The 18,467-nt window shown below is 44.0% G+C and overlaps 1 protein-coding gene across 4 annotated transcripts in view; it reads right to left on the reverse strand.

The window, feature by feature from the left end:
- PIBF1 (progesterone immunomodulatory binding factor 1) overlaps positions 1 to 18,467 on the reverse strand; it is a 220,522-nt gene that overhangs the window by 192,773 nt on the left and 9,282 nt on the right. For all 4 annotated transcript variants that reach the window (XM_070408953.1, XM_070408951.1, XM_070408952.1 and 1 more), the window contains exons 4-5: positions 12,377 to 12,575; positions 10,095 to 10,214 (exon numbers count right to left, since the gene is read on the reverse strand). In XM_070408953.1, the coding sequence (XP_070265054.1) occupies positions 10,095 to 10,214; positions 12,377 to 12,575 (319 nt within the window). The remainder of the gene's footprint in view (positions 1 to 10,094; positions 10,215 to 12,376; positions 12,576 to 18,467) is intronic.

Genomic DNA, 18,467 nt, shown 5'->3' on the forward strand with positions numbered 1-18,467 from the left:
ACATACTTCCACATGACCTTCTGGACAAAGCAGGCTGGGGCTGCGAGGGAAGCCTGGGTCCCGGGTGCCTGCTGGTGGCCAAAGGGAAGCCCGGGCCCTGGGAGCCAGAGGGAAGGAAGGCCTACTCTTGCACGAATTTTGTGCATCAGGCCTCTAGTATATTTATATGCAGAAAATTTTTGAATATTTCAAGAAAGACAGCATAAAAGGAACTTCCATTTCTTGATGAGGGAGGAGGTTAATTGGGTGTATTCACTTTGTGAAAATTGAATTAAGATTTCTTCTGTATGTAACAAACATTTTTAAAGCAGTGAAATAAGTTCTGCAAGGAAGCTTGTATTTGTCCTGGAGAGGAGGACATGTGATAGTCACACATCAAAGGGGAAAGGGAGCAGGAAGGGGGTAGTGAATAGGTCCTCATTTTTACTTGATATATATCTCTACTGTTTGGCTGACACAAAATATTGAAAATTTTATATTATAGTGTTTGGTTATCAACTATTAGACCTTTCATATTTATAACTAGTGGCCTGGTGCAAGAAATTCGTACATGGGGAGGTGGGTGTCCCTCAGCCCAGCCTGCACCCTCTCCAATCTGGGACCCCTCGGGGGATGTTCGACTGCCGGTTTAGGCCCGATGCCACAGGGATCGGGCCTAAACCGGCAGTCAGACATCCCTCTCACAATCCAGGACCGCTGGCTCCTAACCGCTCACCTGTCTGCCTGCCTGATTGCCTCTAACCACTCTGCCTGCCGGCCTTCTTGCCCCCAACTGCGCCCCCATTGGCTTTCTCACCCCCACTGCCCCCCTTGCTGTCCTGATTGTCCCCTGCTGGCCTGATAGCCCTCAACTGCACCCTCCTGCTGGCTTGATCGCCCCCAACTGTTCACCCTGCTGGCCTGCTCACCCCCTACTGCCTCCCCCCCGCTGGCCTGCTCGGCCCCAACTGCCCCCCTACCTGCCTGCTCACCCCCAACTGCCCCTCCTGCTGGCATGCTTGCCCCAAACTGCCCCTCCCTCTGGCCTGATCACGCCCAACAGCCCCCCACTGCTGGCCTGCTCACCCCCAATTTCCCCCCCTGCCGGCCTGCTTGCCCCCAACTTCCCCCACCACCGGCCTGATCACTCCCAACTGCCCTCCCCTCCTGGCCTGATCACCCCTAACTGCCTCTGCCTCGGCCCTGCCACTATGGCTTTGTCTGGGTGGTGGCCACAGAGCCGGCTGGGGCAACCAAGGAAGCCAAGCCTCCCGCCTTCTCCAGCCGGCTCTGTGGTTCCGGCTGGCGCCGCCATCTTTATCACGAAGTGATGGTTAATTTGCATATTCTTCTTTTATTAGATAGGATGAGACAAGAGGCCTGGTGCATGAAATTCATGCACAGGTAGGGTCCCTAGGCCTGGCCAGTGATCAGGGCTGATCTGTGGGGTGACTGGCAGGGCGATTGGGAGGTCCCTGCTGGCACCCGTCTTGTCTGGCCTGGAGCCTGCAGGCTGGGGGCATCTCCTGTGTTGAGTGTCTGCCCCCTGGTGGTCAGTGTGTATCACAGTGACTGGTCATTCCACCGGTCGTTCTGCCTTTCGGTCGATTTGCATATTAGGCTTTTATTATATAGGACTGGAGGCCCGGTGCACAAAAATTTGTGCACTCGGGGGGGGGGGGGGCGGTCCCCCAGCCCGGCCTGTGCCCTCTCGCAGTCTGGGACCCCTCGGGAGATAACGACCTGCTGGCTCAGGCCTGCTCCCGGGTGGCAGAGGGCACGCCCAATCCCTAGGTGCAGCCCCTGGTCAGGCTCAGAGGAGGGCCAATTGGGGAGTTGGGGCGCCGCCCCCTGTCATGCACAGAGCAGGGCAGATCGGGAGGTTGCGATGCCACCCTCAGTCATGCTCAGGGTACAGCCGATTGGGGGGTTGGGGCACCGCCCCCTGTCACACTCAAGGCAGGGTCGATGAGGAGGTTGCAGTGCCACCCCCTGTCATGCACAGAGCAGGGCCAATCAGGGGGTTGGGGCGCTGCCCCCTGTCACTCACAGAGCAGGGCCAATCAGGGGGTTGGGGCGCTGCCCCCTGTCACTCACAGAGTAGGGCCGATAGGGGAGTTGGGGCACCGCCCCCTGTCACACACAGAGCAGGGCGGATCAGGGGGTTGGGGCGCTGCACCCTGTCACACTCAGGGCAGGGCCTATGGGGAGGTTATGGCTCTACCCTGTCACACACAGAGCAAGGCCCGTGGAGGGGGGTTGGGGCGCCACCCTCTATCACCCACAGAGCAGGGCCGATCAGGGGGTTGGGGCGCCGCCACTGTCACACTCAGGGCAGGGCCGATGGAGAGGTTATGGCTCTACCCTGTCACACACAGAGCAGGGCCCGTGGGGGTGGGGGGTTGGGGCTCCGCACCCTGTCACACACAGAGCACGGCCGATCAGGGGGTTGGTGCGACTTCCCCTGTCACGAACAGAGCAGGGCAGAAGGGAGGTTGTGGCCCCGCCCCCTGTCACACACAGAGCCGCAGGGCGATCGGGGGGTTTGGTTGCTGCCCCCTGTCACGCTGATCCTGGTGCTGGGAGCCTTGCTGCTCCGCTGATCCCGGTGCTGGGAGGCATATTACCCTTTTACTATATAGGATAGAGGCCTGGTGCATGGGTGGGGGCCGGCTGGTTTGTCCTGAAGGGTGTCCTGGATCAGGGTGGGGGTCCCCACTGGGGTGCCTGGCCAGTCTGGGTGAGGGGCTGAGGGCCGTTTTCAGGCTGGCGGGTGACTGAAGCTCCCAACTGCTCCTTTTTTTCTTTTTCTTTTTTCTATTCTGGGCCAGCTTTAGCTCTGAGGCCTCGCTGCTGAAAGCAGGTTTCTGGCCTTTACCTTCTGTATTTGATACAATGTTTCGGTCTGGCTGGCTGAAGCCTGGCTGACTGAAACCTGATTTCTAGGGTTTTGTTTAGCTTCTATATTTGCAACATAGTTGCTTAGAGTTGCAGCTGAGAGGCCAGCAAGTCAGGCGGGGAACGTTAGAGTCAGCTGTCACTGGAGCATGCAAGCCTCCCTGTTCGCTTCAGTGCATGGCTGCTGGCCGCCATCTTGGCTGACAGTTAATTTGCATAAGGATATGCTGATTAGCCAATGGGAAGGGTAGCGGTCGTACGCTAATTACCATGTTTCTCTTTTATTAGTGTAGATGCCTTTCCCTCCCAAACCTCTGGTTTCTAAACATCAGCAGCTAAGCATTTTAGATTTATAGAATTTCAGAGGTAAAAGACACCCTGGACATAATGTACTACTATCTTCTTATTTTCAAGATATAAACATTAAGGCCTAGAGGAGTTAAATGATTTGTCCAGAATTCCAGGGCAAGCAGAAATAGAACTAGAATCTAGTTTTTCTTGAGTTCATACATAGTTTTTTCTTTTCTTAATTTCAAGTTCCTATTTATTGAGGAATCTGTTCTGTGGAAATTATAAAACAATTGACTAGTGGTAATGTTATTATTTACTGCTCAAATCCACGGTGTTAAAGAACTTTAATTGCAAATTGTATGGGTTCAAATATGGTACATGCACAAATCATACTGATTTTGGACTCCTTTTAAAACAATTATTCCTTAAATCCATATTTAAAAATCATTTGGCAAAATAACATCAAACCTAAATGTTTTCTACAAAATGTAAAACATTATTCAAAGATGCAATTATACAGGCTCACTTTAAACAGTTAGCAGCTGTGTAAACCAAAAGGCACTTAACTTTAGATATAATACATTTCTTTAAATCTTTTGTCTCACCCTATGTAAACTGAAAAGAGAGTGGAAACCTATGTGTCAAAATAAGTCTTTGATAAATGAAGTGATCTTCTGCCTGTGGGGAGATAGAACAGCTAAGGCAATTGCAAACGTGATATAGTGACATTTACCTTAAGGTCAATGTTTCAATTCAGAATTAGTTTACAGTGGTTAGCAGTTTAGTAAATGAGAAGAAATGGTGTGATTAACTATTTTGGGAAAGTGAGAATGCACTCCTCAGAATTCTCACAAGTTGGGCAGGATAAAAAAGAAACTTCAGAAAACAGCTAACATTCCCTGAAATATAAAAACCTGAATAACAAGTATGTATCATTAATGAAATACATCATTTTCATACAAAAAGAATTAACTGGATTACTCACATATGACTACTTAAGATGAGACTCAAGGTAATCTTGCAGAATTTTTCTCAGTAAATGTAACTATGTTTCTAAACAAGGAAGTTATCTTGAACAAAACACTCTTCTTGCTTCCTAGTTACCAAAGTTCTCATAAGAGAAAATTATTTCATTATTTCCTCATGAAACTTAATAGCTTTATTAAGTACAGACTCATCAATGCCCTCCTTACATAGTATTAATTTTTTTTTTTAAATGAAAGAAGCATGATGAAGTGAATCTACAATACAAAACAGCTGCACATAATTTAACTACATGTACTGGTTTAAAACTGTGACTTGTTATAAAGAGATCTCATAATTAGGAAGTAAAAATATAGCACTTATGAAAACACTAAGTATCATATACAAGCAAATGTACATTATACAGCTCAAAACATGCTAGAGACTCTTATTGACACTTATAACCAAACTCTAAATTTGAAGTAAAAGATAAACCCTATTTTCCAGTGTTAGTATCTAGCTATCATTTCCAAATAAAAAAAGATGAGGGAATAAATTATGAAAGAGGATCTCAGAAATCCACTAACATTGGCATTTCAGGAAGACTGACTTCTTTTTCAAAGGTCAAAAATCACATTCTTGCCCTACCTGGTTTGGCTCAGTGGATAAATCGTATGCCTGCGGACTCAAGGGTCCTAGGTTTGATTCCAGTCAAAGGCACATGCTATGACTGGGGGCGTGCAGGAGGCAGCCAATCAATGACTCTCATCATTGATGTTTCTATCTCTCCCTCTCCCTTCCTCTCTGAAATCAATAAAAATATATTTAAAAAAATCACATTCTATTAAATTTCTAAAACAGTTTCACCTCCTATCTGCCATGAACCAGCAGGTTTTATGAACAAAAGCAGAATTAACTGTACGTGGGCTTTTTGTTAGGCACAATTATAAATTCAATGTAATAATTGAGATATGTTTAATCTGAAGAGTACATGTTATGCCAGAAAGGTTTCAGTTTTTATAATACTTTCTCCCAGTTATAAGTCTACTGAATTATATTAGTTTGGTTTAGACCAGCCGTAGGCAAACTACGGCCCGCGGGCCGGATCTGGCCCGTTTGAAATGAATAAAACTAAAAAAAAAAAAAAAAAAAAAAAAGACCGTACCCTTTTATGTAATGATGTTTACTTTGAATTTATATTAGTTCACACAAACACTCCATCCATGCTTTTGTTCCGGCCCTCCGGTCCAGTTTAAGAACCCATTGTGGCCCTCGAGTCAAAAAGTTTGCCCACCCCTGGTTTAGACAGTTGATATGAAATTTGGGCTCTAAATAAAAATAAGGTAACCTAATGTAATACTTTGGCCTCTAGGTAAAAAGTGGCAAGATTTTCTGAGTAGCTGAAAGCCGTTGAAGAAATAGGTGGATACATGCTGCCACCGTGTGGTAAAAGAAAACAACTGAAGTCATTTTGGAAAAAGATAATCCAGAGAAAGTGGCAAATTTGTTTTCCTAATCCCCAGTCTCAAAACTCAGAGACCCAGCTAACAAGATCTTAGTTTCTCTTAGTAAACCACTATGGAATTGTGATAGTGGAGCAAATAAAATGGAATGAAAAATGCTAAGAAAATCACTTAAAATAGAGTCAGGAGGCTACTAAAGAGTGATGCCCATGCTTTGCTCAAAACATCCCGGAGCCATAAACATCCTGGAACAACTGCTCTATAGACACACATGGACTCTACTTTCTTCCTTGTAGTTTACACCTCCTCCATTTGCATATTGGGATTAACCAATCTCTGTTAACATAACCAGCAATCCTTCATTTGTATGAAAAAATTACCTTTTGCGATTTTGCCTTTACAAACCCTGCCTGTCGTTGTTCTCCCCAGAGTAGTTGCTACCTACGTTTGCATCTCTGGGATTGAAATCCTTTTATTCAGATAAATGCTTCTGACTCTGTATGACAGCCTAAACTTTTTTTTCGGTTGACAGCTGTCATTATCAGGTAATTTTTCAGGCAACTTTATTTATTGGCTATTGTGCCCTCTTTTAAGTTTCTATTAATTTATACTTGTTCTATGAAATAGTAGTAGTACCTTCTTATATTTGTCTTGAGTTTATCCTCTTGCAAGTCAATTCTTACCTTATCTGTACTGTAATTTTTATGAACTTCTATTACTTTTTTACAGCTGTTTTTTTTTCCTTTGCAGTTGTCACCTTTCACCAGACTATGTGATATACTTATTTACACTTTGTTTCCCTGCACTCCTTTTAAAATATAAACTCCACGAGAGCAGAGATCATAGTCTTGTTCACTGATGTTCCCAAGCAGCTAGAATAATGCTTGCCACATCCTATATAATAAAGAACTAATATGCAAATGGTCATCACGCCCTTGCGCCCTCATGCCGGGACCAGGGGACCTGAGGCCGTGCCCCCCGCCCCAGTGCCAGGGCTGGGGGACCTGAGGCTGTGCCCCTTGCCCCGAGGGACCTGAGGCTGCACCGGGGGACCTGAGGCCGCACCCCCAACATGGCAGGGCTTGACGGGGGACCTGAGGTTGTGCCCCCACCTGGCGCCAGGCTAGCGGACCTGAGGCTGTTCCCCCCCCCCTGCAGGCTTGACAGGGGTGGGGCCAGCCAGGTCTGGGTCTCGTGTGATTGAGGCGCGTGTGGGTGGGCGGGGACTTGACTCTGGGTCCCACGGCACGCCCCAGACTCTGACAGGAGGGAGATTTTCATATACATTTTACTAATTTTCTTTCATCTCTGACACTTCTATTATAGCGAAAGGGCAAATAACAATATTAAAATATTTCCTCTAATTAATTCCTTTTTAATGTGCACAAATTTTGTGTGCTGGGCCACTAGATGTATAATAACTATTTAATGAATGATTTTCATTCTCATAATAATGACCATGTGAGGCAGGTGTTATATATTATCATCCCAATTTTACAGATGGGGAAGTTTTAAGGTTTGGGGACAAGGAGAGTAGAGAAGACTAAGTTTTTTGTTTTTTTAATCTAAGGTCATCATGCCATTGTCAAGTTGCAGCAATGAAACTGGAATGAATATCTTTTAATTCTCCAAATATTATAGCAGTAATTTAATAAAATCAACACAATGTATAATTAAGCTAAAATTCTTTTAGTATTAAATATTAATATTTATTGTTCATTAAATCCTTATAAAAAAGTGTTCACTCGAGAGACCTTAATTTTAAAATAATTATTTTTTCTCAGTGTTGGGCAAGTGGACCTGTACTAGGCCTTGACAGAGCATAAGAACCAAACTTTAGGGGTGGCTTTAATATAAAAATAATTCTATTGTGTCTAAGTCATATTCCCTGAATTTCTAAGACCTTTTATTAAGTAGATAAGATAGTACTTAATTATTTTTTTCTGATTGTGATTCAATTCTGTTTATATTATTATTAAACTAGAGGCCCGGTGCATGAAAATTCATGCACCGGAGGGAGGGTCCTTCAGCCTGGCCTGCCCCCTCTCACAGTCCGGGAGCCCTCGGGGGGGGAGGCAACCAGGCCATCAGGGGAAGGCGACGCCCTATCACACCTTTGCTGCTGCCACTGCCAGCAGCCAAGCCTCGGCTGGCCCTGGTTACCTGAGCCTAGGGCGGCCCTGGGCGGCTGGACTGAGGGGCCTGGGGGTCACCAGAAGCAGGCACGCGAAGCTGTGGGAGCCACCATCTTTGAGGGTGTGGCAGTCAATTAGCATATTCCCTCCTCATTGGCTGTGGGCACCACCATCTTTGCTACGGCATGAGGGTCAATTAGCGTATTCCCTCTTTATTAGATAGGATTTAGGAAAAGGATTACATTTATAGTTGAGAGGTGATAAACCTTTAACAAACATGCACAAGGAAGAAGTCTGATGGTTAATTTTACGTGTGCTCTGACTAGGCCACAGTACCCAAATATTTGGTCAAACATTATTTTAGATGTTTCTGTGAGGTATTCTGTAATGAGATTAACATTTAAATCAGCAGACTCTGAGTAAAGCAGATTATCCTCCATAATGTGGTGGGCCTAACCCAATCAGCTGAGGGCCTTACTAGAATAAAGACTGACCTCCCCTGAGCAAGAAGGAATTCTGTCAGCAGACTGTTTTTGGATTCGAACTACAACGTTTCCCTGAATCGCCACCCTGCCAGCCTATCCTGTCAGATTCTGTACTTGGCAAGCCTCCATAATAATGTGAACCACTTCCTTAAAATCAGTATCTATCTATATCTATATCTATATCTATATCTATATCTATATCTATATCTATCCTGCTAGTTGTTTCTCTGGGGAACCCTGACTAATACAGGTTCACAAACAAAACTGCTCCTAAGTTCAAGAGTTATTTGTGCATTAAAAACACTCAGGAACACTAAGTGTTAATAATATTTTCTTTCCTTGTCAATAAAATACTAAGTGTTAGCAAAGTTAAAACAAACTAAAATCTGGGATACAATGTTATTAATGACCTTAAGAGTAGAGAGACTTGCTTCACCACAAAGTAAAAAAAAAAAAGATATCACATGCTAACGATAATTCTAGAATTTAAGCCTTTTTGTGTGTGTGTGGCCCCAGGAATCCTTTGTTCAAGAGAAACCACTTTTAGAATCCCCAAATGTTAAAGTAATTAAAAAAGAGATCTGATATAAAAAAGAATAGAAAACTTCTCCAGCTTTTTAAAACTAAAAAGTTCTTCAGTTATGCTGAGGTACCACAAGGTGTTGCAGAACCAAGTATGAAAGTTTGTCTAACTTGTCTTGTCTCTAATAAATCCTGTACTGCAAATACCACCACCATCCTGGACATTTTACAGAAACAATAGAGATTAAAAGATTTGTCTAAGGCTATAATATCAGTTAGCCAAACTGAGGCCTTCTAATTTTGTTCATTATTACTTTGACTATACAAGCAAATTTTTTAAAAAAGTAAAAGCTATCTTCTAAATATACAAAATAGTTTACTGCACAATGTGGCAGATTAGCAGAAGGAAAACAACAACAACAATATATAGAACCTTATAGTCGTGTTCACATAGGCATATCTGCCTCTCAGGCATTGCTCCTGAGGACTTCATCACTCCTATAAGAGGAGGAAGCTAAGACTTTATTTTGCCTGTAATATTGGCTCAATATTAATGACATAAGTCTATTCTGTCCAGCACTAATAGTGCAGCAAATTACAGCATCAAAATATAAATTAAATTATAGCTATTTACTTATGAATAATAGATCTTTGGTAAAAGCTGTCCTCGAAGTAAAACACAAAATAAATATTTATATGTAACTTTGCTAAAAATCACATTTTTACTTTGAAACAGAAACACTGGCAATTCAATGTAATAAATAAACAGTACTATTTTTTCCATTTGACAGAGTAGGAAACATTAAATAACTTGTTCAAGGTCACACAGAAAATGAGAGTGCCAAGATCTCATCCAAGGTTCTAACTCTAATCTACTAAAATTTGAACTCTCAAAGGGCAAACCCTTCTCTTTTGGGTTCACTGCTGCCAGCACCGAGCACAGTACCATGCTCATCACTGGGGCCAATGCTAGTATCAGTGCACATGCTCTGAACAAGTATTAGGAGAGCTAACTATATTTGATGAAGAGGCAAAGTGACCAATAAGTGGATAGTAGCTCCTTTTGTATATCACAAACAAGGCTAATCTATAATGAAGAACTGAGAATAAAATGAGTTTACAACAAAATGTTCAACCATGATTACAGGTCAATATCATAGACTTATCTTGTCAATCATTAAGATGACTACTTCTTAATGATTTAACTTCCTCCCACCATTTATGAAGAATCACAACAGTCAGCATCGTCATGTCCTATTTTTCTATCATTGACTTTTACATTTCTATCATAAATTTTGAGGAATTCCTTACAGAAAAACTTGGCACCTCTTGCCACCAGTGATCAAAATCATACAAACCTCTGTCAGTTGTTTCAGTTGGCTTTTGTTTTCAGTTAATTCTTCTGATAGGTAATTCTTTTTCACTTGTAGTTCAGAGATTTCCTTCTTTAATGGATCCATTAGTTCATAGAACCGAATCTTTAAAAAAATTAAATAAGCAGGTTTTAAACCCAAATTAAAATGTGCTAATTTACAGTACTTTCAATCCTTAGTAATAAAAGTAAAATATTAAAGTCATAAAAGAAAAGTGTTAAGGAGTTTCAGATTAAGAGCCTGTATAAAAAAATTTTATTTGTACAAAACTAAAATAAGACAGTTGTTAATTGACCTGACTACTAATACTTGGAAATCTCAATGTTCAATTCAGTTCTAATCTTATGTTACTACTTACTCCTCATCTCCTATCACTCCTCACTCTACAGCAAGCATGTCAAACTCAAAGGCTAACACAGGCCAAATAAATGAGGCATGTGGCCCGCAGGCCACAAGTTTGACATGCTTGCTCTACACCAGCAGTCACTAACCTTTCGAACCTCACGGACCACCGGTTGGTGATTGCTGCTACACTATATGCTTATTATTTCCTGAACACATCAAGTATTCAAGACTTTTGCTCTTGCTGTTTCCTCTGACAAAAAAGTTTTGTTTTCCCCACATATAAATGCAAGACTCATGCTTTCCCTCCATTCAGGGCTCTGATCAAATGTCACCCTATCAGTAAAGCTCTCCCTGGTTCCCCCAACGTGATTTCAAATAGTATGCCCATCTGGCGGCCGTCCCTAATCTTCACTCTTGCTCTTTTCTCTATAGCATGTAGACAAACATTCCAAATATTTTACTTTTAATTTATTGCCTGTGTTGCTCCACTAACATGTAAGCTCCATGAGGGCAGACATGTTTGTCTGCTTTGGATATTGCTCTATCTCCAATGCCTAAATATATGATAAGGCCACATCTAGGTTCTTAGTGAAGCTCTATGTACTGCTACCACTGCAATATAAGGGACAATCACAATGAATTGGAAGGTATCTTACAGAGCACTACTTCCATTCAGTTCAGACCTCTCTTCCCACTCATAATTCTCTTAGGAGAATTTGCCTGACATCAATTATGAATAAGGCCTCAAGAACAGCACTTAAGATATTTGTTTTGGACAGTACATGTTGAGCAGAAACATTATATTTAAGTTGTTTCAATAAAAAGCAAAAGTAATACATTTTGTAGGAAATCATGAATCTAGAAGCTTTATCCAAATGAGAACCAAGAGTAGCAATCACCACTACAGCAAAATAATAGGTAATATTTTATTGTTTACTATGTTCTAAGGACTAAGCTAAGCATTTTACATAGATAATCACAGTTAATCTCCATAATTACCTCAATAGAAAGGCGTTATTATAATTAACCCTTTTATAAATGAAAAAATTCAAGCCTATTACAGTGAAATGACATCTATCATCTATCTATCTATCTATCTATCTATCTATCATAAACCAGTAGTTCTCAATGTGTAGTCTGGGGACCGCTGCCCTTACCCCACCATTCTGAGAACCTTTCAGGGAATTTATAAGATCAAATCTATTTTCCTAGTAATACTAAAATTTTTTGCCAGTTTTGCTCTCATTCTCATGCTTGTTCAATGGCATCTGCCAGTGGCTACATGATGTGTGAAGATATCAACGTCCTTATGGCTAACGTGTGCTTATATAGTCTTGTGTTTTGAAAATGTCTCTTTTAATTTCTAATATGGTAAATATTAACAGATATAACCCATATAAACAAAAGCTCATTGGTGTACTCAGTAATTTTTAGAGTGTATGGGATGCTGACACCAAAACATTGAAACTATTGCCATAGATCAATCCTACGTGTAGATTTGTGTAACCAACGCTACAGTCAAAATCCAGAATTAGATCCACGAAGCTCTCCCTCATTCGACCCCTTTATAATCACACGAATTCCCCTCTTCTCTACTATCCCTAACCCCCAAAACCACTTGTAACTGTTATGTTTATAATTTTTCATGCTGAGAATGTTACAAACCACCAGTTTATGATAAAATAATTCATTTCTATAGACGATGCAGCTTTTAACTTCAGAGCTCTATTTATTGCTTGCCTTTGGAGATCAATGATCAAGACCCTTAAAATTTGGTGATCTGAAAAGAACACCATTCACCATCTTCAGATCAGGGCCATAAAATAATTGGGTACTTCAGAAGTTATGGCTAACATAAATGGCAAATGTTAGTCTGAAAACACGTGGTTTGGTTTTGTTTTTTAATGATATAAGACACTTACAGATACATATTCAGGAATAGAGAGCTGATCTTCAGGAAAACCTTTTAGTTTCATATATTGTTCTTCTGTCAATTCAAAGTCACGCAGGTTTCGACGAATATCTCCAGCTTTCTCTCTTAGCTGAAGATTTGTCTCTTCTAGTTGTTTCTGTCTCAATAAAATAGTTTCCATTTCTTGTTTCATCAGTTCTTGATATTTTCTATTAAGAGATAATTTGTGGCAAGCTTAAAAAACTCAAGATTTACTTTTTATAGTGACATAAGATTAGAAAATGAGAAGCTCAAATAGTACATTTGGTTCTAGCTAGAATCTTATTTACTTAATCAGTTAAACATAAAATGACAATTCTGTATCAATTACTAAATGTGCAGCCACATTGCCGAGAGGAGATGGAGTGGAATGAGGTGTACGGAGGATAAATGGTGATGGACAGAGACCTGACTTAGAGTGGTGCACACACAATACAGCATACAGATAATGTGTTGTAGAATTGTGCACCTGAAACCTGTATAATTTTGTTAACCAGTGTCACCCTAAGACATTCAATAAAAAGGAAAAAAAAATGTGTAGCCACATAAATGATTAAATAGAGAGTTAATATTCTAATTTCAGTCTTGGCCAGTGTGGCTCAGTTGGTTAGTGTCATCCCATGCACGGAAGGGTCACAGGTTCGATCCCTAGTCAGGGCGCTTACTCGAGGCAACAAATCAATGTTTCTCTCTCACATTGAAGTTTCTCTTTCTTTCTCCCTCTCCCTTCCTCTCTCTCTCTCAAAAATTTTTTTCAACAAAAACATTTTTTTAAAAAGAATAATTTCAAAAACTTAAATAAAACTATACATCTTTTCTGCTTAAGGTTTAAGTCTTATATCTCGGTTTTGAATCCTACTCATTAAAGTATAGTCAAATCTTGGTTCTCGAAAGTTTTCTATCTCAAATAATTCAGTTCTGGACCAAGCTGTTCCTGGAAAAAATGTCTCGGCTGTTGAACAAAACTTTGGTTCTGCAACTGACAACCCTACATGATACATCAGCATGACAAAAAGTGTCTCAGGCTACAAAGGAGAGAATTCGGATCAGTTTACTGCTAAACCTCATGTTGTTAACATCTCAGGAAATTATGCTGTAAATATTTTTGTGCGGTTTTTCTTTGCTCTTGTTGCTGGGAAATTGGACGATTAGCACAATTTTAAAACATAAAGAGGCCATCAAGGGTGCTAATGTTGTAAAATTTCTTTCACAAATGATCACAGGCAACTGAAGAGGTAGAAAAATTGTTGTTAATAAACAAAAAGTTAGCTAGAGACATTTCGGAGGCAGTGATATATGAACAAGCAAAGGTGCTGCATGCTGACCTGAAACAAGAGCTGAAAGTGATTCATTTAAGGCTACTAGCGAGTGGTTTGATAAATTTAAGAAGTGTTTACAGGTTAAACAGTACATTAGACATATGCGTATATAAGAAAGGTTAAAACAGGGAAACATTTGGGGGTCTGGAATGAATTCATTCAATTTACATGATTTCTAATGGGAAGAAATTATTCTATTCTGAATTGCTTCTTGAACAGTTTTTCATAATGAGTTAAGTTTGAGAACTGAGGTTCCAAAGTAATTTTCATTTCTCTTTGTCCAGGTACTAAAAGGTATATCTCTTTAAGATGGTAACAGTGAACGACCATAAGATAATACTTCAAACATTATGAGGTAATGAAAACAGTAATCTGCACATAATCATCATTCTCAAAGAATACATGTAGTAGACACTGCTACTGTTAGTTGCTTACCCAAAGATTTTGAGCAGGAAGGGACCATCTGATTTATTTCTCTCCCTAATACATCACTCCCATCAACTTCAAATATGCTGTTATTTCTGTCTTAAAACAAATGAACAAAAAACCCCCACAACTTTTGACCTCATTTCAATGCCCTCTTTGTTTGCTCCCTCATGGAAAAAACTTCTCAAAAGTTGTCTATGCTCACTGCCTTTGATGCTTCTCTTTTTCTTTTCTTGACATACTAAAATCACAGATTATTTTATTAAGTTCATATTTTGGAAAAATTAAAACTACATTTTGCACTACTTTTCATTTTCAGCATAAAATTATAACTTGCACATAACAGCAGGCCTCTGGTTATTATTTTCCATACTGTATTTTTAAAATATATTTTTATTGATTTCAGAGAGAGGAAAGGAGGAGAGAGAAATAGAAACATCAATAATGAGAGAAAATCACTGTTTGGCTGCCTCCTCCATGCCCCACATTGGGGATTGAGCCTGCAACCCGGGCATGTGCCCTGACCGGGAATTAAACTGTGACCTCCTGGTTCAGAGGTCAATGCTCAACCACTGAGCCACACTGGCTAGGCTGTACTTTTTCTATAAAAAATTTTTTTTTTATTTTTCAATTACAGTTGACATTGAGTACTATATTAGTTTCAGGTGTACAACATAGTGATTAGACATTTGTATAACTTACGGAGTGATCATTCTGGTAAGTCTAGTAGCCAACTTATGCCATACATGCTTATTACAATACTAGAGGCCTGGTGCAAAAAATTCATGCACAGGTAGGGTCCCTAGGCTTGGTCGGCAATCAGGGCCGATCGGGGCCTTCTGGCTGCCAGCTGGGGCCTTCCTTCCCTGACTGCCGGCCCCATACCGCCCCCTGGTGGTCAGCACACGTTACAGTGAGCTATCAAACTCCCGGTCTCCTGGTTGAACTCCCTGGGGGACACTTTGCATAATATATATATACTAGAGGCCCAGTGCACAAAAATTTGTGCACTCGGGGGCGGGGAAGGGGGTCCCCCAGCCTGGCCTGTGCCCTCTCGAAGTCTGGGACCCCTTGGGAGACAACGACCTGTGGGCTTAGGCCTGCTCCCGGGTGGCAGAGGGCACGCCCAATCCCTAGGTGCAGCCCCTGGTCAGGCTCAGAGCAGGGCCAATTGGGGAGTTGGAGCGCCGCCCCCTGCCATGCACAGAACAGGGCGGATCGGGAGGTTGCGATGCCACCCTCAGTCACGCTCAGGGTACAGCCAATTGGGGGGTTGGGGCACCGCCCCGTCACACTCAGGCAGGGTCGATGGGGAGGTTGCGGCGCCACCCCTGTCACGCACAGAGCAGGGCCAATCAGGGGGTTGGGGCGCTGCCCCCTGTCACTCACAGAGCAGGGCCAATCAGGGGGTTGGGGCGCTGCCCCCGTCACTCACAGAGCAGGGCTGATCAGGGGGTTGGGGCGCTGCCCCCTGTCACTCACAGAGCAGGGCCAATCAGGGGGTTGGGGCGCTGCACCCTGTCACACTCAGGGCAGGGCCAATGGGAAGGTTATGGCTCTACCCCGTCACACACAGAGCAGGGCCCGTGGAGGGGGGTTGGGGTGCCACCCTCCATCACCCACAGAGCAGGGCCGATCAGGGGGTTGGGGCGCCGCCACTGTCACACTCAGGGCAGGGCCAATGGGAAGGTTATGGCTCTACCCCGTCACACACAGAGCAGGGCCCGTGGAGGGGGGTTGGGGTGCCACCCTCCATCACCCACAGAGCAGGGCCGATCAGGGGGTTGGGGCGCCGCCACTGTCACACTCAGGGCAGGGCCAATGGAGAGGTTATGGCTCTACCCTGCCACACACAGAGCAGGGCCCCTGGGGTGGGGGGGGTGGTTGGTGCGCCGCACCCTGTCACACACAGAGCAGGGCCGATCAGGGGGTTGGTGCACCACACCCTGTCAAACACAGAGCCGCAGGGTGATCAGGGGATTGGGGCATCTTCCCCTGTCACAAACAGAGCAGGGCAGATAGGGAGGTTGTGGCCCCGCCCCCTGTCACACACAGAGCCGCAGGGCGATCAGAGGGTTTGGGCGCTGCCCCGTCACGCTGATCCCGGTGCCGGGAGCCTCGCTGCTCTGCTAATCCCGGTGCCAGGAGGCATATTACCCTTTTACTATATAGGATAGAGGCCTGGTGCACGGGTGGGGGCCGGCTGGTTTGCCCTGAAGGCTGTCCTGGATCAGGGTGGGGGTCCCCATTGGGGTGCCTGGCCAGTCTGGGTGAGGGGCTGAGGGCCGTTTTCAGGCTGGCAGGTGACTGAAGCTCCCAACTGCTCCTTTTTTTCTTTTTTTCTTTTTTCTATTCTGGGCCAGCTTTAGCTCTGAGGCCTCGCTGCTGAAAGCAGGTTTCTGGCCTTTACCTTCTGTATTTGATACAATGTTGCGGTCCGGCTGGCTGAAGCCCGGCTGACTGAAAGCCGGTTTCTAGGGTTTTGTTTAGCTTCTATATTTGCAACATAGTTGCTTAGAGTTGCAGCTGAGAGGCCGGCAAGCCAGGCGGGAAACGTTGGAGTCCGCAGTCACTGGAGCAAGCAAGCCTCCCTGTTCGCTTCAGTGGATGACTGCCGGCCGCTATCTTGGCTGACAGTTAATTTGCATAAGGATATGCTGATTAGCCAATGGGAAGGGTAGTGGTCGTACGCTAATTACCATGTTTCTCTTTTATTAGTATATATATATATATATATATATATATATATATATATATATATACATACATACATATACATACATACTAGGGACCCGGTGCACAAAAATTTGTGCACTGGGGTGGGGGTTCCCTCAGCCCAGCTTGCCCCCTATCACATACTAGGAGCCCTAGGGGATGTCCTACTACCTGCTCCCTGCTCCCCTTGAGGAGTGGGCCTAAGCCACAGTCTGGCCTCCCTTTGTGGGAGTCGACCGGGCTGATCAGGGGAAGGCACCAGCCCCATCACCGCACTGTTGCAGCCACTGCCAGTCACCGCAGCCACCAAGGTGTTTTCATCAACACAGACTCCAGTCCCTTTACCATGAAAAAATGACAACTTTCTTTAGGCATTTTCAAGAAGTGTCTTTCATAGGATATGACATTTCTTTCTTTCTTTATCCTCACCTGGGGATATGTTTCCATTGATTTTTAGAGAATGTGGAAGAGAAAGAAAAAGACAGAGAGAAACATCAAAGTGAGAGGAACACTTTGATTGGTTGCCTCCTGCATGAGCCCTGACCTGGGCCGGAGCCAGGGAGGAACCTGCAACCTAGGTACATGCCCTTGGTCAAAATTGAACCCAGAATCTGCGTTGGGCAGGCCGAGGCATTATCCACTGAGCCAAACTGGCTAGGACAGGATATGACATTTCTTAACCCTCCAGCAGCAGACCTTCATTTTTTTCTCCAGGAGTGTGGTAAAAAAAACCCTAGATCACTTTTTGGACTCTTACTACCCAAGTTACTAAGAATATTACCAGTGGCATACAGGGAGCTTAACAAATCAGCAGTCAGAAAAGGTGTTTCCTCTGTAGTTGACACCAATTGCTGGTTTGGCCCCTGGCGAGGCATTAGCCCTGGGCCAGGGCACCCTCAGCTCCAAGCCACCGTGGCCATCAAGGATTGCTGGCTGGCTGCGCCCCGGTTCGGGCCGCCTCCTCCATCAAGGATCGCTGGCTGGCTCCTCCCTGGCCCAAGCCTAAAGCCTCTGGCCGAGGCATTAGGCCTGGGCTGGGGCACCCCCAGCTCCTGCCGCAGCTGATCGCTGGCTGGCTCCTCCCAGGCCCCCCCAGCTCCCGCCGCCGCCGCCGCCTCTGCTCGAGGCTTTAGGCCTGGGCTCGGAGAGGCTTGAGGCTTTAGGCCTGGGCCAGGGCACCCCCAGCTCCCGCCGCCGTGGAAGATTGCTGGCTGGCTCCTCCCCGGCCCAGGCCTAAGGCCTCTGTCCGAGGCCTTAGGCCTGGTCCAGGGCACCCCCAGCTCCCACCGCGGAAGATCGCTGGCTGGCTCCTCCCTGACCCAGGCCTAAAGCCTCAGTCTGTGGCTTGGAGCCGACATATGCAAATTAGCCACCATATTGGTTGTCAGTTAATTTGCATATGCTCACTGATTAGCCAATGAAAAAGGTAGCAGTCGTACGCTAATTACCATGTTTCTCTTTTATTAGTGTAGATATATTTAGAGAGAGAGAGAGACACTAAATTCCCTAAGTGGTACTTTACATCCCCATGACTATTTTTATAACTGGTAATTTTCACATCTTAATCCCTTCCCCCTTTTCATCCATCTACCCAACTGGCTG

The sequence above is a fragment of the Myotis yumanensis genome, unplaced genomic scaffold (assembly GCF_028538775.1).
Source record: "Myotis yumanensis isolate MYYU_CA2020_CCGP unplaced genomic scaffold, mMyoYum1.0.hap1 SCAF_3, whole genome shotgun sequence".
Taxonomy (NCBI): Eukaryota; Metazoa; Chordata; class Mammalia; order Chiroptera; family Vespertilionidae; genus Myotis; species Myotis yumanensis.